The sequence below is a fragment of the Gracilinanus agilis genome, chromosome 6 (assembly GCF_016433145.1).
Source record: "Gracilinanus agilis isolate LMUSP501 chromosome 6, AgileGrace, whole genome shotgun sequence".
NCBI lineage: Eukaryota > Metazoa > Chordata > Mammalia > Didelphimorphia > Didelphidae > Gracilinanus > Gracilinanus agilis.
Genome location: NC_058135.1, coordinates 147735581 through 147761972, shown reverse-complemented (window position 1 = coordinate 147761972; position 26392 = coordinate 147735581). Strand labels below are relative to the sequence as shown.

The following is a 26392-nucleotide window of genomic DNA, read 5'->3' as shown; positions in this document are numbered from 1 at the left end:
GCCAAGTAAATAAACCTATTGCCCCTACCTTGACCACCACCGTTCTTAAACCATAATGCAGATAGCCTGGGACACTAGGTCCAAGAGTGCCAGGAATAGCAGCATCCCCTGACTCTGAGACCAATGATACTGTGATGGGCACCGGGTCCCGCCTCCCCCAAAAAAGACCTCAAATTCCCAGAGAGACCACAGGTCAAAGATTACATGCGGAATTCACTCTTGCATTGCTGGCAGCTGACAAACAGAGGATCTTCTGCCCCTGGATCTGGATGTATTTACACTAGCTTTATGATAAGGGTCTTAGCACAGAGGGATATCTCATGTTTGCATCCCAAACATCACTTATAATCTCAAACACATACACACACATATATACACACACACACACACACAATAAAATCCTCTTATAAATGTCCATAGGGAAGACTTTTTTTTTGGGGGGGGGGCACAATCCTCTGTAGCTTTACTGAGGCTTGAGAAACAGAGCAGTACCCTGGAGAATGTGCTCAATTCAGTGTTTGAGGATGGCCTGCTTTTCTCCTCTTTTCATTCTCTCCCATCACCTTCCCTCCCTTTTTTTCTTCCACCAGCACTCTCTCTTTTTTCCTTGTTTCTGTCCTTCTTTCCACAATACATCAAGGATTGTGGATAGACAAAAATGAAGGTCTCTCCTTTTTCAAGTACACTACATTCTATTGTGGGGAAAATACAAGCTTATAAATTATACAGAGATGTGTATATATCAAAATATGTATGTGTAACATGTATTATAGATGTATGCACATATACAACCACACCTATATCTATAACCATTTGTAATGCAAAGTAATTTAAGGGGAAAGGGTGAGGATGATCACTACTAACTCAGAGTATCAGAAAAGACTTTCAGCAGAAAGTTACTTTTTTCAATACCACAACATTTCTGTTATTGGAGGTCCAAGTTCATTCACCTTGGCTTTATGATGCAATCTTTGGTTCCTGCCATCATCCCTGAAATCTTAGCCAATCTTCTTCTGGGATCTGTCCACAGAAATATTTTCCCTCTGTGACTTCCTCTGCCTTTTCTTTTAGAAGTTCTTCTAGGATTCTTAGTTCTATTTGGGATCAACTCATGAGCCTGAAGGAATGTTAAAAATCATCTAGCCCAGGGACTTCATTTTACAGATAAGGAAACTGATGCCCAGATAGGTTAAAAAAGTTCCCCAAGGAATTGGGTTTCAGCTCCATTAGCCATCATTTTTCTGTTCTTCTCCAATAATATGTCATAGATGATAAATCTGCTGTACCCATATATCTGGTGGAGAACAAATTTGAGAAAGGTATGAAGAACATCTTCTCTTAGTTGTTTAAACTGTCTTTTATCTGCAGAGAATGTTCTCTCCATTCATTCATTCATCTATTTACTTATTCATTCATCTATTTACTTATTCATTTATTTATTCGTTCATTCGTTTGTTTGTTTTTTTTGTTTAGGTATTTCTATTTTTTATTTTTTAGAATATTTTTCCAAACTCCCCCTCCCCTCCCCGAAGTCCACATGCAATTCCACTGGGTTTTACATGTTACATTGATCAATACCTAATTCCATATTATTGATAGTTGCACTGGGGTGGAGAATGTCCTTTTTAAAACTTCATAAAGATTTCTTAAGTTCTTTGACCTTTGGCCTGCTATTTCCTCCTGTGGCAAAGTGGTTGATTTTTCACAAAAATCATTCATTTCAAAGATAACTGCTGCTAAATGTAGAAGTAATAGAGACAGGAGAATATGGCAAATACTTCTTTGCATTCTTGTATATTTTCAAAGCAACCCTAACATTTTCTTTAAAGGAATAGAGTGCCAAAACCATCTGTACCAATTATTTCTAAAACAAAAACTGAGCAACTCTGACATGGAGTTTATTCTTAGTCTCTTATCACCTTTGATCTTATTAATGAGTTCTGGAACTATTTATTCCATTTATCTACCACAAATAACCATGCAGTAAACATGCTCAGGTCATGATAACTGATAAACACAAGGGTCATATTATGTAAAGTCTTTAAGGTGTGCAAACAAAACTCAGTATGCTTACTTTAATATCTATTTTTTAAAACACAAATTAAAAACAAAACTCTAGCTGGCTAAAAGAGATTCTGAGAATAGCATGTAGAATAAAGACAGCTTTTACTTTGGAAAACCAAGTCACTGATAGAGCCGGCAAACCAGCTGAAGTAACAAAGAACTTTGAGAGATGGACAAAGAGTGGTCTGTGCCAGGTAAATAAACCTATTGCCCCTACCTTGACCACCACCATTCTTAAACCATAATAGATAGCCTGGGACACTAGGTCCAAGAGTGCCAGGAATGGCAGCATCCCCTGACTCTGAGACCAATGATACTGTGATGGGCACTGGGTCCTCCCCCCCAAAAAAAGACCTCAAATTCCCAGAGAGCCCACAGGTCAAAGATTACATGAGGAATTCACTCTTGCATTGCTGGCAGCTGACAAACAGAGGATCTTCTGCCCTTGGCTCTGGACATATTTACACAAGCTTTATGATAAGGGTCTTAGCACAGAGGGGTATCCGTGTTTGCATCTCAAACATCACTTATAATTTCAAATGTCACTAGATTTCTCAAGATAGATAACTTACTCACCTTTATGATCGGGATGTCATAAATGATGTATGCTTATTGTGTAAGCCCAGACCCAAAGGCACTATTACGTTACCTATTCTCCCTTGATTGCCTCCCTGTTTGTTCCCATTGTTCATCCCCCTCCCCACCTTTCCTTTTCAAGTCACATAGACCCCATCCTTTTAGGATATAAAAATCCTGAACTTTTCTCTATTCAGGAAGGTAGCTGGTCTTGTATTCTGCCTCCTGCCTGTGCGGGATGAGATTTAGTGTGTAATTCTCAGAGTAGTATTTGGCTTGTAACCCCAATTTTCAAGTACTGAAATTCCTTAGTATTGCTATTCCTTAGAATAGACTGCACCCAATACAAATTTTAGTTTTCCTGACCCATTTTCAAAAACCTTGAGAAAAGTTTATCTGTAGCCATTTCACACATACCCATTGAACCTAAATAAATCTCTATTTTTAAAGGATTTCTACTGGAGTCTGTCATTCTCGAAAGGGCACCCTTCCCTCACCAAGGGTTAATCTTTAGCCCCTCACAACAGTACTTTTTCCAACCCATCCCACCTCCAGCTATCATTGAGGGGAATGAGCCATGTGAAGAAGAGATCCACTATCTTTATCATGTCAACATCAGTGGATGCCATACTGCCATCAATAGAAAAATAAGCCCAAGAACTCAGAACACCAATGCCTCCCATACTATTGGCCCTGCTTCCATCCCAATGCCCACAGTTATTGTGCCCAGGAAACCAATCTTTGGGTTGATAACCTGGTGACTGCTTCTGCAAAAGCTATAATCCCTACCTCTTTTATGGCCACAGCTACAAAGGACCTAAAAAACCAGTTCTCACCACCAAAGTCTTGTCAGATAGTTAAAATCAGATATGGATTTTCTTAGCAGTGGTAATAACATTAAAAAGCATGTATTGTCATCTTGTTGCTATTGTCCTCCCTCACATCCATCACACTAGAACCATGAATCCTCTGTGTAGGACTTAAGGCTGAAACTTACTATATGAATTGTCTTCCCCATGAAAATGCTCCCTGGGAGCAAGGGCTACCTTTCCTCTATTTGTACAAGTAGAGCAGAGCACAGTATTTTGCATGTAATAGGTATTTAAATAATTTTACGTTCCTTCACTGATTTCTTAGCCATTGATTTATTATCACCCTGCTTTGCTTTTCTGACAAAAGATCAAACAAACCTACTTTGTAATCATTAGAGGGCAGGCAGTTAAATTTCACAGATAAATGAATCATTTTGCCATAGAAACTTTCTATATCTAATTGCAATTTTAAAATCCATGATTATTTTTCATAACATTGAACTCCTATCCATTCAAACTGAGACTGGACAAGTTTGACATGTCATAGAGAAACCACAGATTTACCTAACATAAAACTGATTCCAGTCCTTCACATTAATTTTCTGAAACCAAAAGTCAAAATTGGGTTTTTCACTGGCTCCATATATTTCATCTTGTCAGTCATTGGCCACAGGTACATAGGAAGGAGAGGATGGGAGTCCTGAACAGTATTTTTCATAGGTATTTGCCCACAGTCAAGCAAAGACTATTAAATAATGGGGATTTCAAGTTTCTTTGCTGAGTACAACAGCAGGACACCCAGAATATGCAAGAACAATTCCATATCTGGCTTTCTTCAATGTTTTCATAAGTTCTTTATTTAAAATAGCATTCTTAGAATGCTTTATCACAAGCCTTTAATTTTGAAAAAAAAACATTCTTTACAAAGTTGGGTCATACTCTTAACAATGAAAGATTTGGCCACTCATTATGGCAAAATCTGAACACATTTCACTAGGTAAAGTCAAATCCTCTTGATTTGTCAGCATAGAAAAAAATTTCAAAATGGAGAGCTGATGAATTATTGGGATCAATCAAAACAGTAGCAGAGGGTGTCAGCACAGTCACCTCGTGGCCCCTCTCTATGAGCTTATTTTTTACCAACCACAATGTCTTTGTTTTCCAATTCATCAATTTCTCCTCTCATTTTTAGAATTTCCTTTCACACTCTAACTTTAGCCAAAAGAAATAGCCTAGGAACAAGGCTAGCTTGGCAGGGATTAAACAAACAATTACAATAGTCTCAATTAAAAAAATGGCCTTTAAATTGAGCCACTGACTATCATATTCCATAGACTACACTAGGACCTTCCCACGGGACCTACAACTAAATTAACATAGTTACAGAAGCAATAGAGCTGAAACCTATTTCTCATATATTATGCTTTTTCTGCTTTACAAACTACTGGTTTCTTCTTTCAAAAACCCCTGGTTATATCACACACAAAATAATTAACAAGGAGGTTAAAATGTAACTGTTTTCTCAAATGTCTTATCCAAATAAGGAATCTTTAGTCTTAATACAAGTTATACAAAGGCCTTGGTTGGACAAGGAGTCAACATATGGTATGGCTTTATTGTCAATGGAGCACACGTAGCTGATATTAAATTTCCCCAGTTGGTACAATGCCTAACTGACCTGTCTATTGATACTTTAATCAGGGATTCCAGGGTAGTCTAAATCACTCCGGCTTTAAATATTAATTTTATATTAGTATGAATACAAACATTACTATATTAGATTCAATTCTGAAATTAAATCAATGTATTTTAAATGCCTTTGTCTTGAGATTTCAGCATGAGCAATGTAACCTTCCAGAAGTAGGTGAGAAAATCAAGTCAATGATTGTCTCTCTCTCAGCTGGACTTGCTGAGTTGCTCATGGGTGGGAGTTAAAGAGTCTAATTTCTGGTCCTGCTCAGGGACATCCTGTCAGAAGATCTTCCTCAATCTCCCAAAACCTTTTGCCTTTGAAGAGCAAGGTCTAATATTCTCAGTGATTATCATAGTACACATGGTCTTGGATTCATGGACAACTGACAATGACCCAGCAGATAATAGATTCAAAGATTGAAAAAAAAATGCACAGCCTCTTCTAAGTGTCCCAAATGATTTCATGAACTATGATCTCCTTTTTTTTATATTCTCCCAGGAATTCCTGAAATTTGACTTAGTGCTTTCAGATACTTTTTGAAAACCCTCACCTTTTGTCTTAGAATCTATATTATCCATTGGTTCAAAGGCAAAGAGCGGTAAGGGCTAGGCAACTGGGGGTCCAGTGACTTCCCCAAGGTCACACAACTTGGAAGAGTCTGAGGATTTGAACCTAAGACCTCCAGTCTCCATTTCAGATACATTTCATTTATCTCAAAGTCATCTGGCCTCACCTAAGCATGGAGTGGTCTCTACAGCTGCTGTTCATATTTTTTTGAAATATTCATACTGGCTCATAACTCTTACTTCACCTAGTCGACCCCTCTCCTGGAATCAATAATATGGAACTAAAAGAACTGAAATGGTGTTTCTAGGTACTCCAAAATGACAAGGAATATGAAAAAAATCCTACTGAATGCAGACACAGAGAAAGATCTTAAAAATATGGTTTAACCATTATTGCCCTAATCCATCTTCTGTCTGTTGAAGTGTGGCAACACTAATAATTTGAAGATCTCCAATAGATATTTAAAGAGGTGGTGGAAGTGGGATAGAAAGTCTGTATTTGATACCCCTGGTTTGGGTTATCAGCTAACATGACTTGCATCAAAATGTATTAAATTTTTAATCTAAATTTCTTCTGCCAAGAAGGAGTTTTCTTTCTTCTATTTGATGATGGATTCTTGCTACAAAAGTCTGATCTTTTCCTTCAGCTTGGGAAGTTGAACCACCAGCTTCTTCCAGGTCACAAATCTCTCCTAGCTTCATGTTCTTCAAACACTCTCATTCTTTTCCATTTGTATCCAATTGTATGGGAGGTATTTTTGCACAGAGCTCTAAAAATAACCAACACAACCTGGACCTTGGGCTTGTAGAATTCCCTTATTCTTTCTCTTGACTTTCAGTTACTAATGAGGGCTAAAACTTTTTAGTTATTGTAGAGCCACTACCAGTTTCTGTGGCAGACTTTAGGACCTGGCTAAAGAAGTATTTGAAACATATCAGTAGGAATAAGAAATACTTCATGAACAATGTATATGTTTCCACAAATGATTAGTTTAGCAGAGCCTCATTCTGCCCTGATGGCCATCTTTCTGTCCATGTATGACATGAAAAGGGCTCCCCTTTCCTTTATCTATAGTACTTAGTTGAAGGCTCTGATGTCTTCCCTGGTTGTGAAAAAAAATGCCCTTTAAGAGCACCATTGGTTGACTCATTTTTGACCTATTGCTCTTGGGATGGATTAGTAGAAAGAGGGTATATGGACATTTCAGGAGCCTCTGCTTGCAGTCTTTTAAATTTTACTCCCTCTTGGAGTCCAGGAGGCACAGTGAACAGAATGTTAATTTGATCCTTAAAGACCTGGGTTTGGATGCTGAATCCCCGACCCAATACTTACATGAAAAGGACAGAATAAGAGTGTTGATCAGCTTATTTTGATGGTCAACAAAATGTTAAGATATTCCTCTTTCTTATTCCAATGACCCTCATCTAGATAGCTTGAGAAAAGAGAATGAAAATGAAACAAACAAAAACGGGAAATTGAGATGGACCTGAAGAACAACTCACATTTTCTTCTCTTCTGTAAGAGCTCTGTTCATTGCAAAGAAGTTCCTTCAGAAATCCTTACTACATACTGGTTGTCTCTGTGCCTGGAAATGGATTTTTCTGTGCCTGTTTATTTCTTTATGGGTAGCTAAGTGTTTTGGATCTGGAGACACTAAAAGAATTCAATTCAATAAAGATAAAATTCAATTTTAATTTCAATAAAGAACTAAATTCAAATGCAGGTTCAGCACCTTACTACCTTGTGTGACCCTGGGCAAGACCCTTTATTCTTTATCTACCTCATATTCTAATAGTGAGAGTTTTGGCCACTCATAACTCCAAACTCCAATTTTCAAAGAAGGAAGCAAAATCCTCTTTCAGCTGTTATATTGGTTAAACAGTGATATTTGTGGGAAGCTGCAAATGCCAGTGGTGTATAGAGTAATCAGGTCTTGCTTATCTTTGATTTATGGAGATGACACACACACAGGCTCTCAAGCAGGCTTGTCAGCAGGGAGGAATAAGATCTTGGAAGTACTCCTTACTTCCCCCCTCCCACCAAGCAGTTAGGAATCAGTTACAAAATGGAGGTTCATCTCTTATCTTCTGATCTCAGTCAGGAAACTAGGTAAGGCTTATCTAAAGATGTTAACTTTGCTCTAAACTATTTTCCCACAGGTTTGAATAGGGGAAAATAGGAGAAGCTTGATGTCTCGAAGCTTTCAGGGACAGAGGAAGGGTCAGGCTTTTGGACCACATCGCAAGAGGAGCTCAGCTTGAGGAGGTATAAGTATTTCCCTAATAATAGCCAGGCACAGCTCCTAAATGATGAAAGGTTTAGTGATATGTGGGGAAGGGGAGAAAAGGAGATTTAACAAGGATAAAATAAGGTCAGGGAAGCCCTAAACTGTTAGGTCCAAGCAGCCCCTCCCCCCCAGAAGGGAGAGGCATCCTTTATAGCTAGTTTGCCCTCAAAGCCTATAATTAATTTTTTCTAATATCTAAATAACTAAACAGTAATAGTTGTGATGTTGCTAGAAGGTCTAGTCAAGCTAAAGCAAGATTGGCAGCTCTCAAGAGCCCCAAGATCTGGGATCAGCAAAAAGAGTGACATGCTCACTTCAACCCTCTGGAATCAACTGCCCTAAACTGCCCCCTCACCCAGAGTTCTAGGGGGGGGCTCCCTGGAATTCTGAGCTGTGGCTTGACCCCCCTCTCTTGCCACTAGAATTCCACTTTGCAATATGAATGTCACACAGCACAGGAAAAACGTCAAAATGGAGAGCTGATGATTTATTGGAATCAATCAAAACAGTAGCAGAGAGTGTCAGCACAGTCACCTCATGGCCCCTCTCAATGACCCCATCCAAGATGGCTTTTAAATTGAGTCAATGACTATACTCCATAGGCTGCACCAGGACCTTCCCACAGGACCTATAGCTGCAGCTACAAAAGAGACAAAATTCATTTCTGAAACATCATATTTATTCCCTGTACTAGATTCTTATCTTGCAAACCAAGTAGGTACTTTTAAAAAAAACTCCTGGTTATATCACAAAAGGATCAATAAAGAAGTTAAAATGTAAGTGACAAGTCTAAGCACCTTCTCCAAATAAAGAAACTTTAGTCTTACTTCAGAGTATAAAGATATCTTAGTTGGTAAGGAGCCATCATGTGATATGGCTTTAGTGTCAGCAAACTGAGCTGGTATTGCTGAAGTCCCCAGTTTGTACAAAGTTTTATATTCTTATTTTTGTTGGTATTTTAAGCAAAGATTCTAGTATATTTTTAAGCACTTTGTGTTTAACTTTTAACACTATTTCATACTTTAAAGGTATATAGGTTTAGTGAAATTAATTCAATGTTTCTAAATTCACATTGTCATTAAATTTCAGGATGAATATTGACAATGCAGAAGTATTTGAGAAAATTGACTTAATGATTGGCAGTCCATACCTCAACTGTTCTTATTGAGTTTGCTCATGGTTGTGACCTAAGGAAGTCCAATTTGTGTTCCTGATAGGGGAGTTCCTCATAGAAAATATTGTTCCACTCCTCCAATCTTTGTGGCCTTTAAGACCAGAGTCTTCATGGAAGATTGTGAATTTGGGTGCAACATTATTCAAATTCCACCACAAAAAAAACAAAACAAAAACAAAAACAAAGGCAGAAACAAAAAAACTCACAGTGAACTCCAAGGTGCTAGAAATAATTGAGACATTTGCAGAACAGTCCAATCAAAGATAATTTGGCTCTGACTTCTTGAGTAATAGTCTCACTTGACTGAAATGCTGCAGCAGCAAAAGAGATGAAACCCATTTCTTAGCCATCATGATTATTACTGTTTTAGCAAATTGCTAATCATAAATTATATCACAGAAGCAATCAACAAGGATGTTAAAGATTAATCAATTTCTCAAGTCTTTTGTTTAAATAGGCATAATGACAACAAAAATAAGGTCTCACTCAATTTGGTAAGAAGTCATTACCTGCCATAATTATCTGTCATTATCAAAGTCCCCAAGTTTGTACAGTTTGTGCCCTTATATAATGTAGATACCTTAATCAGGGAAATTCTTCAGGGAGGAGAGAATAGTTTTAATCACTCTGAGTTTAAATATCAATACTATTTTGTTCCTTTAAGGCATACAGGTTTTATAACAAAAGTCTCCTTTCATTCTACCTCATTTGTATCTCAGATTTTCTTACCCTTAGATTTCTTTTTTGTTGTTGTTGTTACACTTGAGTTACAAGTTGTTTCCCTTATTTCAACTCAACCTCACACTAGAGAAGGCCAACATTTGAAATATATATATATATATATATATATATATATATATATAACCATACAATATTTTGCTCCATATAGTGTTTCTTTCTCTGGAAGTTGATGCATTTTCCTTCATTAGTCCTTTGTAGTTGATTTGAAAATTCATGTAAGTAAGAATAACTTGGCCATTTGCATTTACTCTTAAGAATATTGTTGTTATAAGATCTCTTGGTCCTGCTGATTTTGCTTTACATTACTTCATGGAAGTCTTTCCATGTTTTTCTAAAATCAACCTGCTCATCATTTCCTCCATCACAATCACATACTGAAATTTATTCAGTCATCCCTGAATTGATAGATATTCTCTCAATTCCAAGTTCTTTGCCACCACACAAGAAAGCTGTTATAAATATTTTAGAACATCTAACTTATTTTCTTTTAAAATATATTATTTTTAGTAGAATTTATTCCCAGATATCTTTGCTCCTCCATTCTCTTTTCAGCAAGTATACTCATTGACATGTACTCCCTTCTCACTCATTTTCTCCTGAATCTTTAGACTGGGAATACCCAGGTGGTAATAATAATTATGAATGTAAATATGATGAACTCATCCATAAAGCAGAAGAAGATTTCACAGTGGATTAAAAATCAAAACCCTACAACATGCTGCTTACAAGAAACACATAAGAGTGTTAAAGGAGATTTTAGGTATTTATAGATATATATATATTTAAAGTGTGGCCACCAGGAATCAACGATTCAGGTTATTTACAGTTAGGAAGGTAGAGGTAAGGAAATAAAGAAAAAGGGAGGGGCTAGTCCAGGCCTGCAGAGGCCTGGATGGAGAGAGAAGGTTAGAAGGCTAAGTAAATTAGGCTGCAAGCCACAAGGCCTAGCAACCAGATAGGCTAGTGCCTACTTAAGGCAGAGTTTGGAAGCGGCCTAGGCAGGCCAAGGAAGTCAGCCTAACTTACCCACGTGACAATACAGAGTGTAAGCTGTCTGTGGACTCACCCGACTACCTGCAGCACCAAGTTCAAAGCTGGAGCCCCCTCAACAGGAAGTAACCAACCTACTTGAAGAGATAGTGTCTTTTGTTACTTCTCGTGGGTCCACCTCTAATTCAAGTGGACAAATGGCTGTCTCTACACTGATTTGGACTGCCCAAAGGGCAGTCCCTTGTTCTTGATTTGTTACTTATTGTCACGTGTGGGTAACTCATCTCCCCTCCCCACTAAGGGAAGTGAGGATGATATCATCTTTATGCCTAGGGTGAGCAGAGTTTGACTATGTATGGGCTAGAGCTAATTCTATTTACACAAGAGAGAGGTAGAAACACAAAAAGTAAAGGTAAGGGGATGGAGCAGAATCTATTAAACTTCAAATGAGGTAAAAAAAAAGCAGGAATAGACAAAGTTAAGGCCAAGATAGATCTAATTAAAAAAGAGATGGAAGGGAATTAAGTTTTTTTTAAACCCTTACCTTCTGTCTTAGAATCAATACTGTGTATTGGTACTAAGGCAGAAAAGTGGTAAGGGCTAGGCAATAGGGGCCAAGTGACTTGCCCAGGATCACACATCTAGGAAGTGTGGGAGGCCATATTTGAACCCACCCAGCTGCCCAAAGGGAATTAAATCTTGATAAAAGATACTATAAACAATGAAATAATACCAGTACCTTTCAGATATGTACCAAATGCTATAGCCTCTAAATTTTGAAGTGAGAAACTAAATGAGCTTCAGGAGGAAATAGTAAAGCTATATTAGTGTGTGTGTGGGGGAAGAAATAAAGGAAATAAAGGAAATTTTAGAAAAGTTAGTTTTAATAGGTTGCTGGAGAAAAATGAATGGGTATAAAAAAGAATATACTTTCTTTTCAGTAGCACATGGTATAGGCACAAAAATTGACTACAACATAAAACTTTACAACAAAATGTATAAAAACAGTAATAATAAATGCAACCTTTTCAGATCATAATGCAATAAAAATTATAATCAATAAGGGTTTATGGAAAGACAAATTTAAAATTAATTAAAAACCAAATAATGTAATTCTAAAAAAGAACAAATTATAGAAACAATCTATAATTTCATTAAAGAGGATCACAATGAGATGACAATATATCAAAATTTATGGGCTAAAACCAAATCAGTACTTAGTGAAAAATTTATATCTTTGAAAGCTTCTATCAGTAAAATAGAGAAAAAACAGACCGATTCATGCAACTACTGAAAAACCTAGAAAAAGAAAGATTAAAAATCCCCAAATAAAGACTAAATGGAAATCCAGAAAATCAAAGGAGAAATTAATAAAATTAAAAGCAAGAGGACTATTAAACTCATAAATAAGACTGAGAGTTGGTTTTATGGAGGGGGAACCAAATTAAATAGGTAAAGTAGTGATTAATTTGATTTTTAAAAAGGAAAGAAGAAAAATTAGAAGTATCCAAAATAAAAAGGGTGAATTCACCACCAAAAAGGGGGAAATTAAAGCAATCATTAGAAACAATTGTGTCCTGACAATCTAGATGAAATGAATATTTAAAAAAATATAAATTGCCCAGATTATCAAAAAGGAACTAGATCCTCAGAAAATAAAATTGAACAAGCCATCAATGAACTCCCTAAGAAAAAATCCCCAGAGCCAGATGGATTCACAAGTGAATTCTATCAAACATTTAAAGTACAGTTAATTCCAATACTATATAAACTAGTTGGCAAAACAGGTAAAGAAGAAGTCCTACCAAATTCTTTTTATGACACAAATATGATAGCTAGGGCAAGAAGACCAAAATCAGAGAAAGGAAATTACAGACCAATTCCTTAATGAATATTGAAGCAAAAATCTTAAATAAAGTACTATTAAAGAGACTACAGCAATATATCACAAAGATTATTCACAAAGTTGAATATGGAGGCAGGCCAATGTGTCTTCAAGCTAGGCTCAGCAAAGGCGAATCTCTAATGATGTTCCCTTTCTCAACTTATATTCCTCACAGGTCTGATTGAGGGACAAAGGAGAAGCTTGATCTCTTGATGTTAAGGACTGAGAAGGATCTGACTTCTTGGGCTGGCAACTGACAGGAACCAAGCTTAATGGCAGTAGTGAGTATACCCAAATAATACCCAGGAACAGCTATTAAAAGATGGAGTTTATACAATAAAAGAAGGAAGGGATAGGCAAGGAGGGGGTAACTAGGATTTGGATAAGATCTGGGAAGCCCTGAACTTCCCCTCCCCCCCAGGAGGGAGTGGCAGATTTAATATCTAACTGGCCCTCTAAGCTTATAATAATCACTTCTAATATCTAAATAACCAAATAACTATTATATTGATGCTGGAAAGATCTAATCCTACTAGCCAGGCAAACCCCTGAGTAGAAACCAAAATGGTTTTTGCTACTATGGCCACCCAGGCAAACCCCAAACCAGGAACAGTGAGCAGAGAGACCTGCTCACCTCAACCCCCAGGAATCAACTGTTTAACTCCTTTCCAACTGTCCCCTCACCCAGAGTTCTCCAGAGGGGATTCACTGGAATTCTGGGTGAGGTTTGACCCTGTATCTTACAGGAATTTCACCCAGCCATTTTCCATATTACAGAACACAATTACAAAATACTTTTCACACAAGTAAAGTTAGATCTAAATAATTTGGAAAAAATTAATTGCTCATGGGTAGGCTGAGCTGATATAATAAAAATGACAACTATACCAAAATTAATTTACTTATTCAAACTGTACTATAGAGCAATAATAATCAAAACAGTCTATTACTGGCTAAGAAATAGTGGTGGATCACTAGAATAGATTAGGGTAAAGGACCTCAGCAATCTAGTGTTTGATAAACCCAAAGATTCTAGCTTTTGGGATAAGAATTCAGTATTTGACAAAAAATTATGGGAAAACTAGGTATAGATCAATATTTCACAGCCTATACCAGGATAAGGTCAAAGTGGGTATATAATTTAGACATAAAGGGTGATACTATAAGTAAATTAAAGGAACATAGAATAGTTTACCTGTCAGGCATATGAAGAAGGGGAAATTTTACATTAATACAAGAGACAGAGAACATTATGAGATGCAAAATGAATAACTTTGACTTTATTAAATTAAAAAAGTTTTGTACAAACAAAACCAATATAACTTAGATTCGGTGGAAAGCAACAAACTGGAAAAAATTTATAGTAAATTTCTCTGATAAAGGTCTAATTTCTTATATATAGAGATAACTAAGTCAAATTTTTAAGAATATGAGTCATTCCCCAATTGACAAATGATCAAAGGACATGAATAAGCAATTTTCAGATGAAGAAATCAAAGCTATCAATAAATATACTAAAAAAGCGTTCTAAATCACTCTTGATGAGAGAAATGCAAATTAAAACTCTGAGATACCACTATACACTTATAGACTGGCCACTATAACAGAAAAGGAAAATGATAAATGTTGAAGGAAATGTGGCAAAATTGAGACACTAATGCATTGTTGGTGGAGTTGTGAACTGCTCCAACCACTCTGGAAGACAATCTGGAACGATGTCCAAAGGGATATAAACCAATACATAACTTTTGATCCAGAAATACAACTACTACGTCTGCATCCTAAAGAGATAAAAAAATGGGGGAAAGGACCTCCTTGTACAAAAATATTTATAGCTGCTCTTTTTGTGGTGGTGAGGAATTGGAAATTAAAGGGATGTCCATCAGTTGGGAAATGGCTAAACAAATTGTGGTATATGATGGTGATAGAATTCTATTGTGTTATAAGAAATGAAGAACAGGATGATTTCAGAAAGAGCTGGAAAGACCAATATGAACTGAAGCACAACGAAATAAGCAGAACCAGGAAAACATTGTACACAGTTAATAGCCATACTATAGAATAATCATCTGAGATAGACTTAACAAAACAATGATTTAAGACAATTTTGAGAAACCAGAGAAATAGCTGTTGGAATTTGAATGTAGATCAAAGCATATGATTTTTCACTTAAGGTTTTTGGTTTTTCATTTCATATGATTATTTTTTACACAAAAATGAACAATCTGGAAATATGGTTTGCATGATATACATGTATAACCCAGATTAAATTGCTTGCCAGCTCTGGGAGCAGAGATAGAAGTGAGGAAGGAAGACAATTTGGATCATAGAACTTTGGAAAAGTGATGTAGAAATTTGTTATTACATGTAATTGGTAAAATAAAATAGCCTTATAAAATTTTATGAAATTAATTTAAATTCTGGTAAGAAAAATTGATATATTGCAAAGTTTTTTTTATCCATTCTGCTATCTGCTTCTGTTTTATGGAAAAGTTTATATCATTCACATTTAAAGCTATAATCTCTAGTTAAATATGTCCTTTCATCCTATTTTTTATTCTCTCTCTCTCTCTCTTTTGCCTCTCTCTCTCTTTCTCTCTCTCTCTTTTTTTTTACCCTAACCTTCCTCAAATCTCTAATTGACTTCTGTCGACCAACTCCCTAGTCCTTGAACCTATCTAATAATCCAGTCTTTATCCTGTCCCCTCCCATGTCTTAATCAGCACAATATTCTAAGATTCCCTCCCTTGTTCTGTCTCCTTGTTTTCCCATTTTGCTTTTGGTTAAGAAAACTTTCCTACCCTTCTAGATATTGTAATATCATTTCTGCTATGCAAAATGGAGGGCAGAATGATTGACATGTAGCAGTTTGGAATTTGGAATGAACCGAAGATTGGCATGAGCCAGGAATGAAAAACAGTTACTGAAGAGGGTATATAAGGAGCATTGAGACTGGAAGAAAGGGTTTCATTCTGAAGAAGGGATTTTGGTGGGAGGTTTTGGTTGGGTAGGCCAAAAATCAATTTAGGTTACCAGCAGCCGTTAATGATCAATACCTTAGTTCTAATCCTGTGTGAATCTATACTATACATCTCAAAATTATTCATCTAAGAAGAAGCAGCCATCAAACAGCCGAGTTCAGGTTAAAAGCAGCCTGGCCTGGCCAGGTTGCAAAGGAGAAAGATAAACCTCTATAACTGTTAATCTCAAATCCTGATTACCTTCAAGCTGATATCACCTGATCATCTGTAGCTTTAGCCAAGTTTTCCCTTTATACCTCTTACCTTCAGTTCCTTATTTCCTTTCCCCTAAGTTTGTTATCATTAAATTCTGAAACTTACTTAGGTGGATGTCATTTTTCTCCTGAGGATTATCAACATATCCTAAGGTATCTGAAGGAAGAGGGATTATTTAATCTTTAAATTAAGCCACAGTCAATATAGCATTATCCATATTATAAGCCAGGATAAGTGGATAGAAGAACTGTGAAATATATACCACAGCATATTCATTAATCTACTTATTCCTGGGACATTGTTATATTGAAGTTGGGTGTAACAGCTTCATCTTTAATTTACCTGAGGGGTCCTGAGTGTCTCACCATCACAATTTAAGTGTGACACTTAAGGACTTCCTTAGCCACTCAGCTTCAACTCCCAATACCATCAGGGAGAGGGATACATATTCCCTAGCACTATTTATAACAATGTAAATGTTGTTCCCTCTAACCCAGTTCCAACAAAAATAATAAGTTTACATATTATCCACCCTCCACCTGTTCCTTTTCTCCAAACAGTTCTTTTATTCTTCGAAGAAAATTAATGATGAACTGCCACAGAGTATTTTCTTCTCTTTCATTAATCATTAAAAATGATCAATATTTACCAACTGGTTTCCATTATGCAATCAAAACCCCCAGTAGCTTAAAACAAAACATCATTTCAATTAACTTATTTAATGTATATTTTAATAGGTAATTCTTTCAAACATTAATTTAATTATATATCAAGTCAGAGATGGTTGTCCATGAACTCAAACACAGTGCTTCATGATAATCACTTGAAAGAATATGGAAGTTGAGGAAGAACCTCTAATAGCAGACACCCCCGCCCCCCCCCCTCATACCTCCCATCAGATCAGGAATTGCTTTCCGTTGGGACCCAACTCAAGAAGATCTGCTGAGGAATATTTTCACAATCCTTAACCATTTTTCTCATTTACTCCTCAGAGAACAGTTTTGGTAAGATGCTCCATCTTGGAACTAAGGGTAGCTCTGAAAGTAGCAATCTGGAGAATTGTGGAAAGATGGAAGAATTAGGCAGGAAACTACCTGGATACAAGATGATTCTAAATGACTTATGGTGAAAAATTCCGTCTATCTCCAGAGAGAGAACTTATGGAGTCTGAATTTAAACTGAAGCCCAATTTTTTTTCACATTCTTTATTTTTCCTGGGGGGTTTATTGGCAACATGTCTAACATGGATATATGTTTTGCATTCATTTTGAATGGACACTCTTATGCCAAAAAGGGGACTGTCCCCTAATTGGCTTATTGTCAATGCACCTAACATTGGTTTTGTTCTTTCTCCTTTTTATTTCCCTTTTATCCCTGAATTATTATAAATTTCAATTTGATTATGTTTCCATGATCCATTGGGGAGACTGGTCTCCCAAAGGATCATAGAGGAAAATGTATAGTTGGAAAATCTTGAACCCCTGAAACTACATTACCCAAACTTTCTTTCTGTATTACCCACAATTCCTTTTGCCTTTTGTATACATGCATCGTTAAACATGGTCTGTATATAATTTGGGTTCTCTCTGCCATGCTCTCTCTCTTCCATGTGAATTGAGGGGTGACTTGTTGCCTTGAGTCCTTGTTGCCCTAGCTCTCTCTTCCACGTGAGGTGAGTGGGGAACGTTCCCTGTGTTCTTTAGCTCTCTAGTTAAATATTAATAAATATAAATATTATACTTTGAAGATATTACAAAGACTTTTCAGGAAGCCATGTTGGCCAAGCATGACCTGCCAGTTACTTGGTTGGAACATAGAATGCAGTGAGGCCATTTTGAACTGGCATGAGACCAAAGTCAATTGGGATTGGACTATAAAAGCAGGAGAAATCAATGCATCTGGCTCTCAATCTTGGGAGATTTTGGTGTTTGGTGGGAGGAAGAGTTCATCCCAACATTGTTTCATTGCTAGGATTAAGTGCCTAAACTGCTGTCAGGGAATTCTGTGTTCATCAGCTATCGACATCAATATTGTCAACATCTATTAATCAACACTAAATATCAACATAAAGTCAACTGGAAGATCACTATAAAACTGTCTCTTAGTGAATTAAAGAAACTTTCAAGTTCAAGATATCAGCTTTATAATCTACTATATAGATAGATAAAGGATTAGGGTTCCTTTTAATCCCTCTTTCCTATGCAATTTCCTTAATCCTTTCCTTTTATCCATTACCATTAAATAGCTGTATTAAGAAAGTCATCAGGGCAGCTGGGTAGCTCAGTGGATTGAGAGTCAGGCCTAGAGATGGGAAGTCCTAGGTTCAAACCCGGCCTCAGCCACTTCCCAGCTGTGTGACCCTGGGCAAGTCACTTGACCCTCATTGCCCACCCTTACCACTCTTCCACCCAGGACGCAATACATAGAAGTTAAGGGTTTAAAACAAAACAAAACAAAACAAAACAAACAAAAAAAGAAAGTCATCACTGACCTGGTTATTCAAAGAGTTCCAGCATATTGTCAGTTAGAGAACCACCTGGCCTTTGGTGAAGAGAGTTTTACTATTAGTAATCTTCTGAACAAATCCATATCAAATCATAGTCAGAAACTGAAGTCAAGGAATATTATCCTTGAAGTTATTAATCAATCAAATTACTAATTGGGGAAACAAACATTTCCTCATTAGTTAGGTGAGAACTAGGGGAAGCTGTTGACTGGCTATTTGTATCTGCAGATTCCACAGAGTTTCAAGCAACAGCTAAGATCAGTAAAGCTGCTGATAAGCAAACCTATCTTAGTATCTGGAAAGGAGGCTTCATCAAACCTCTCAGCAGTTCCCACCTCCATCTGTAAGATTCCTGGGGCTGTTCAAATAGTCATCTACAGAGTTCCCAGTCAGTGCCCAGGATCGTTACAATATTGAATATTAATTTTAAAATCCACGAAAAGATCATACTATAATACATTGCTAATTCAGATTGCTTAAAATCAGGAATTGCTCATTTCTTCCAGTTTTCAGACCATATTCACTTCTGCTGCCACTTGGATAAGCTCAGCTCGCACATACCAAGACAAACCCTCTCAGCAATCAGAGACATTATAATACTGATGAAAGAGCAATGGCCATGGAGCCAAAATTAGAAGAAAAGCAGAAAACTGGAGAAAAAAAAATTTACAGCACATGTTCCTGATAAAGGCTTTGTTTCTTAAATATATAGAGAATTGAATCAAATTTCTAAGAATACAAGTCATTCCCTAATTGAATAATTGTCAAAGGATATGGACAGACAATTTTAATATGAAGAAATCAAAGTTTTCCATAGTCATATAAAAATGCTGTAAAACAATACTGATTAGAGAAATGACAATTGAAACAACAATTGAAACAATTCTTTTGGTTAATATAACAAAAAGAAAAATGACAAATGTAGGGAATGTGGGAAATTTTGGACACTAATGCACTGTTGGTAGAGTTGTGAACTTTTCCAACTATTGTGGAGAGCAATTGGGAATTTTTTCCCATAGACCTATAGAACTGAGCATACCCTTTGATCCAGCCATATAACTAATAAGTCTATATTGTAAATACTTTGCAAGAAGCCATTTTGGCCAAGCATGATTGCCAGTTACTAAGGTGGAACACAGAACACAGAAGGCATTTGAGCTTTCATGCGACCAAAAAGTCAGTTGAGATGTGGCTATATAAGCAGCAAAACTCATAATATCAGGGTCTCAATCTAGAGATACTGGTGGGAGGTCGGGTCATGTCAGGATTGTCTCATAGCTAGGGTTAGGTGCCTGACCTACTCTTAGGTTATTCTGTGCATAACAGCACCCAGCTTCAGTTATTAAACAACATCTCTAAGTCAACACCAACATATCAACTTAAATACCAACCAGAAGATCAACTACAAAAGCCAAATCATTATGGACTGGGATAAACCTTTCATGCAATTAGGGTCAGGCTTTTGGACTGGCCAGTCAGCTGGCCAAGCAGGCTTCAAGGCACCAAATGCTTTAGATATACTGAAGATTTATCATTCGTTCAATATATATTGGATAAGGTCTAGGATTTACCATAATCCCTCTTTCCTCACAATTCATCCCAATCCTTTCCTTTACCTTATTTGTTACCATTAAATTAGTTATATAAGAAATCATCACAGACCTGGTTTATTCTCAGAGTTCTAAAGGAAGTTGTCAGAAATCCATCTGGCAACTATTGAAGGCATAACTATTGATCTTCTGGGTTTATCGCAGTCAGAAATAGAGATCAAGGTTTATCATCTTTGAAGATATTATACAATTAGATTATTAATTGAGGGAAACAATCTCTTCCTAATTAGTCAATGGTAATAGGTGGGAACAAGTGAACTTATTCCTATCAGCATATTGAATACAGTTTATAGGCAGCAGCTAGATCATAAAGACAGCCTATAAGTATACCTATCTTACAATCCATATAGGAAGTTTTATCAATATTTCCTATGCTTCCCACCTCCACCTATAGGATCTCTGGGGCTGTGTAATAATCATTTACAGATTCCTCTAGGAACCTTACAATATCTCAAAGAGATTTTGAAAAAAGGACCTATTTGTAACAAAAGTACTTGTACCAGGACAGGAATACTTTACAATGAACAACTATGAACAACAGCTATTCTCAGTAATACAATGATCTAAGACTGTCCCAAAGGACTCATGATGAAAAATATCATCTGCTTCCACAGAAAAAGAATTGAGTCTGAATGAAGTCCAAAGCAAACCTTTCTCACTTTCTTAATTTTTTCTATTTGAGTTTCCTTCCACAAAAGGATTGATTAATAAGGAAAAATGTTTTACATGATTGCATATGTAAAAAATATATGAGATTGCTTACCATCTCAACATGGGTAGAATGGTGGTAGGGAAGGAAAGGAGGAAGAGAGAGAATTCGAGACTCAGTATTTTTTGAAACTTTTTTTTTATATGTAAGTAGGAGAAAATAAAATAAAATTTAATAAAAACTTCTCTTGAGCAACAGTCAATAACACAAGACATAGCAGTTCCAAAATTAAAAGAACAAAGGACCTGGAACACACTATTCTGAAGAGCAAAGGAACTGGGTTTACCACCAAGAATATACCAGAAAAGTTGAGTATAATTATATAAGGGAAAAATAGACATTTATTGGACTAAAGAAGTTTCAACTATTCTTGGGGAGGGGGGAAGGGGACAGATCTCAGTAGAAAATTTGACCTACAAAAATCAGAAGAAGGTAAAAATGAAAAAAAAATTATAAGGCACCCAACAAGGTCAAATTGTTTACTTCTTATATGGGAAAATGTTATCTATAACCCTTAAGAATAACATCATTACCTAGGTATTTCAAAAGAGTATATATACATAAAAACTTGAGGTCAAGTTGAATATAGTTGAATGAGCTAAAAGTAATAATAAAATAAGGTAGAAAGGTAAAATGGAACAATTATCTCATACAAAAGAGGCATAAGTGGAAGAACTGTCGCAGAGAAGGGGAGGAAGGACTGGAGAACTCTATTCTCATCCAATTTGAGTTAAAGAGGGAATAACATATATAATCAGAAGGGTAAAAAATTTTTTTAAACCCTCACCTTCCATCTTAGAATTAGTACTATCTATTGGGTCTTAGGCAGAAGAGTGGTAGTGCTAGACAATTGGAGTTAAGTAACTTGCCCAGGGTCACAAATCTAGGAAGAATCTGAGGACAGATTTGAATCCAGAACTTTCCTTCTCTAGACCTAGTGAAACATGCAACTGCATGAAACAGCAGGGTGAGGAGAGATAAAGGAGAGACTAAGAGTCCCCTTAAGGGACTAAGGGACTAAGAGAAGGATACAGATTAAAAGACATGCAGGCAAGGGGATAAATAAAGGGAGAGATTTCCTAAAAGGGAATACATATCAAAAAGTAGGAGGGCAAGGTGAGGGGATAAGGAAGAGTCTCTCAGGAGAAGATAAGAGAGGGATTTTTAGAAGGGAATTAATATCAAGAAATTAAAGGGTAAAATGGAAGGATAAGGGAAGGACTTTAGGAAGAGTGGATACAATAAGAAAGAGAAGTCTTATTAGAAGAAAGAGAAGCTACACTGGATATCAGACAATTTATTTTATTTATCCACCACTCCAGATCAACAATAGTTGCAAGAAATCTATGGTTCATATCTCTGAGCTTAAATTGGTATTGAAAGGGAGGCACACTTTCTTGCAAACTGTTGTCCCCTTTCTTCTCCCCCAAAGTCTGCTTTATCAAATGTGGAGTCCATCTTGCAACATTTATGAAGATGTATTAGGAGTGGGGAGACAAAAGCAACACATAATGATAAGAAAATTGGTTTATATCAATATTTTTTCCAATGAAATTTTTTTGTTGTTGTTCAATCATTTTTCAGGTTTATCTGGCTCTTCCTGACATAATTTGGGGATTTCTTGGTAAAAAGACTAGAGTGGTTTACCATTTTCTTCTATACCTCATTTTACAGATGAGGAAACTAAGGCAGAGAGTGAAGTGACTAATCACAGGGTCACAGAGGTACAAAAGATCTGAAGCCAGATTTGAACTTAGGCAGAGGAGTCTTCCTGACTCCAGGCTGGGCACCCTATCTACTGTATCAGGTAGCTGCCCATAATGAATAATGAATGAATAATATTTGTTATTTATTGCTACGTAAAGATCATCTGTTGCTAGTATAATAACTACAGTCACATAGTCATTTGTGATAGAGATGTTATATTTAAGGCAATCTTCTTTATATACAAATGCTTTATTGTACTTTTGTATTAATGAAGACTTTTCCTTGAAGCTTTCCTACTCTTTACAAATGAGAAAATCTTAAGGTAGTGTGAAGGCCAGGATTATCAGCTTGGCAGATAAAACCCAAAGCAAAAAGATAGTCCAAAACATTCCTTGAAAATAACCCAGCTTACCTAATACTTCACTGTAAAGCTGCTCCCACTTTTTCTCAAATGAACGAAACCAGAAATAGTCAAAGAAGAAAGATAGTAGCATATTTTTCACCCTCTCCATAAAGGTCATATTGCAGGTCATTTCACCTAATGCCACAGGCACATAAGAAAGAGGAAATGGAAGCAGTCCACAGCGTTTCTCAAATGCATTCCCCATAGAAAACCTCAGACTATTTATGAAAGGAATGCCAAGCATCTCGGCTATGAGATCGCCACATGGAAATGAAGCATCTGTAAATACCACATCATAGTTAGTTTTATTTAGTTTCTCCATGATTGTCTGATTGAAGACTATATTTTCACACTTTAATTTTCCTAAAGGATATAAATTGTTAATTAATTCATGGAAGTTCCACAGTCTTTCCCAGTGCGAAAAACTGTCTATCAGCTTAACCAACCAAATATCCATTGTGTTCATCATATCTTCTTTTGTTAATGCTACAGAAAAAACTTCATAGTCCAGTCCTGAAGAGTCAGTGGTGTTAATGAAAAGAAAATAAGAAGGCACTAACACAGTCACCATATGGCCCCTTTGTATCAGCTCGTCAAGGACTGTCTTCATATTTAGCCAGTGGCTATAACCCAATGGCAAGGTTAGGACCTTTCCACAGTGCCCATATCCAAAGCAGCAAAGTTGTAGCAGCAGTAAAACAGAAATCCACTTTTCAGGCATATTCCTTGAAGTTGATGTCTTCTGTCCCACTGCTCAACTGTTCTTTGAGTATAGTGGTTAATAGCATATAGTTAAGTCAGTGCCAAAGTTAAAGATTAATTTCTAAAAGGATGACATCCACAGCTTGAGAAAGAACTATGAGGGTAGAAATGCAGAAGAAAAACATATGATTTATCACTTGGCTATATGTGTATATGATTTGGGGTTGTGGTTTTTAAAAGATTGTTCTATTACAAATATGAATAATATGGAAATAGGTTTTGTGCAAAAAGACATGTATAAACCAGTGGAATTGCTTGTCAGCTCTGGGAGGGGGGAGAATAAAGGGAGGGAGAGAACACGAATCATATAACCATGGAAAATATTTTTAAAAAATGTTATAAAAAGATTAATTTCTAAAGAAGATTCTCTCCAATCTTGTTTCTACCTCACTTCCTGATAGCTAAAATTTTCTTTCAATGACCTCTTCCTATCACCTACCCATATTTTAAGTAGAACCCTAAATTCTGATTCAGACTTTCAAAAATCTTACAGATGAAAAAGAACAAGCCAAGAAACACAATACATTTTATCAACATTTGCTCATTAATTCAAGAAATATTTGTCAAATTATAAAAGGCTTAAGAAGCCATATGAAATACAATTTCTACAGGTTTTGCAGAATGGGATCACCTACTCTGAAATACGGCATTTCTCACTAGTTAGCACTATTTAAACATTAACTGCAAAACCTGAAGTATCAACATTTGTCAAGCATGAATTAAAGATTTATAAATTTTTTACTCTGGGTACTATATTGGTAATATTCTATGCTAGGCATCAGCTTTGTACTTATTCTGTTTTAATAATTGCTTATATTGTTGTTAGAAATAATTAATTACATGTAGTGGTCCTCCAGTGTACCATATTCCCTCCTTATGTTCCCACTCTGGAAGGGAATTAAGACCTCTCTCTGACAAATGATGACAAAGCGGACAATAGAGGAACATGGAACCTGTGCTCTGGGAACTTGGGCATTTGAGAAGAATCCCCCAAACTTGTGCATGCTTCTTATTCTCTAGGGCAACAAACCCCAAAACATATTTCCATCTGAATTTGGAAAGGGAGACGTTAAGTCCTAGACCCCAGTAAACATGCCAACCCTGATCCACAGGGTGTGGTAGCTCCACTCCTCAGAGGAAGCTGCCATTCTATACTGGAGCTGCTATTCCATGCTGTCAAGGTCCAAATATGCTACTCTACTAGCCTCTGGACTTATCCATCAGCCCTAAGGCTCCCTAATTAACCCACAGACTACTCCATCAGCTATTGGGCTATTATACCACCAAAACCCACCACTACGTCAAATAAAATTATTTTCTTATTTCTGGATCTAATGGAGTTTCAGTCTTTCATTCTTGGGGCAAGAACCTGCTACAAACTTGGGTGTGTTTTTCCCATATCAGGGTGATGAGGTTTTATTTTCAAAACATGGTTAACAAATATATAACATACATGTTACATATGTAAAGCATACAACATGTATGTATAAAGATGTCTAAATTGGGTGTATGTAGGCACATATATTCTAGGTATATAACCTTTCTAGGAAATTGGAATAAAAGGCTAAATTTGAGAGAAATAGCTTGTCAGGGCTCCCTAATTTTGCTTTATCCTTTATCTTTCCCTCTCCCATTTGTTTGCTTGAGAGATCAAAAGACCCTTGGCAGATTGAGGGCTGAATGAAAATCATTGCACTTTAGACTCATGCATTTCCTCTGGGATTCTTTGGTCAAAAAAACCTTGACATGTGAGTGAAAAATCCCCTACACCTTTGGATGAGGGTTAGATTTTAATGTTAGCAGTAGTTTTAAGTTCATCATAATTGTAATTCTAGGATAGTTAAATATTGTTAGCATAAATAATGATTTTAGAAGGCCTTTTGTGATTATTTTAGTGTAAGTATTAAGGTTTTGAATCAAGTAAATAACTGCTTTAGCATAAGTAATCATTGTTAGTATAGCCTTCAAAATTGCTATATCATGCACCCTCACCAATAATTATGGTCTTGAACTTGCGATCCAGAATATGTCACTAGCCCTGCCTCTGGCCTCAAAGTCTGGTACCATCCAACACCACCCACTCATCATTTGCATTACTAGTCCATGCTCCCTTGCTCCCCCTTTGTCTATCAAGTGACTTTCAAGTCATCATCAAATGACTTCTTCTACCAGTGAGTATATCTTGCTCTATTTTTAACATGGTCTTGGATTATTTTTAACTTGGTGTATAAGTTGTGATATTCTATGGGATCTTTAGGAAGTTCTCTTACAGTGCTCTGGGTCTTTTGGTCTCAACCAGAAGTTTGCAGCCCTCTTACAATAAACCTATTTCTTTATAGCTTTGAGACTTTGTTCATCTTATTTGAGTTCCTGTGCTTAGAAATTATGTAACAGTACTGGTTTGGAGCCTGAACATCTCCCAATAAGAGAATTAAGTAAGAAATATAAATACAAATTCACTTTCAGAGAGATTTTTAGCACAGAGAATTTGTTCTTAAGGAACAAGGGGAAGTGGTTTAAAAAACAGACGAAATGCTTGTGATTTCTACTTCATTGGCTATAATCTTAAAATGCTACACTTCTTACATAGAGGTCAAGAATCTTTCTGGAGAGAAATAAGTAACTAAGTCCCTGGAAACTGATAGAATTCTTTCCTTACAGAGCAAGAGT

The 26392-nt window shown here is 36.5% G+C and overlaps 1 protein-coding gene across 1 annotated transcript in view; it reads right to left on the bottom strand.

Annotated features, from left to right (window-relative positions):
- The window catches only part of LOC123251536 (UDP-glucuronosyltransferase 2B31-like), a 151147-nt gene extending 127453 nt beyond the window's left edge, over positions 1–23694 (bottom strand). Inside the window, exon 1 of the mRNA XM_044680817.1 lies at positions 22970–23694. Within this exon, the coding sequence (XP_044536752.1) occupies positions 22970–23681 (712 nt within the window). The 5' untranslated portion in view covers positions 23682–23694. The remainder of the gene's footprint in view (positions 1–22969) is intronic.
- Positions 23695–26392: the final 2698 nt, after the last annotated feature.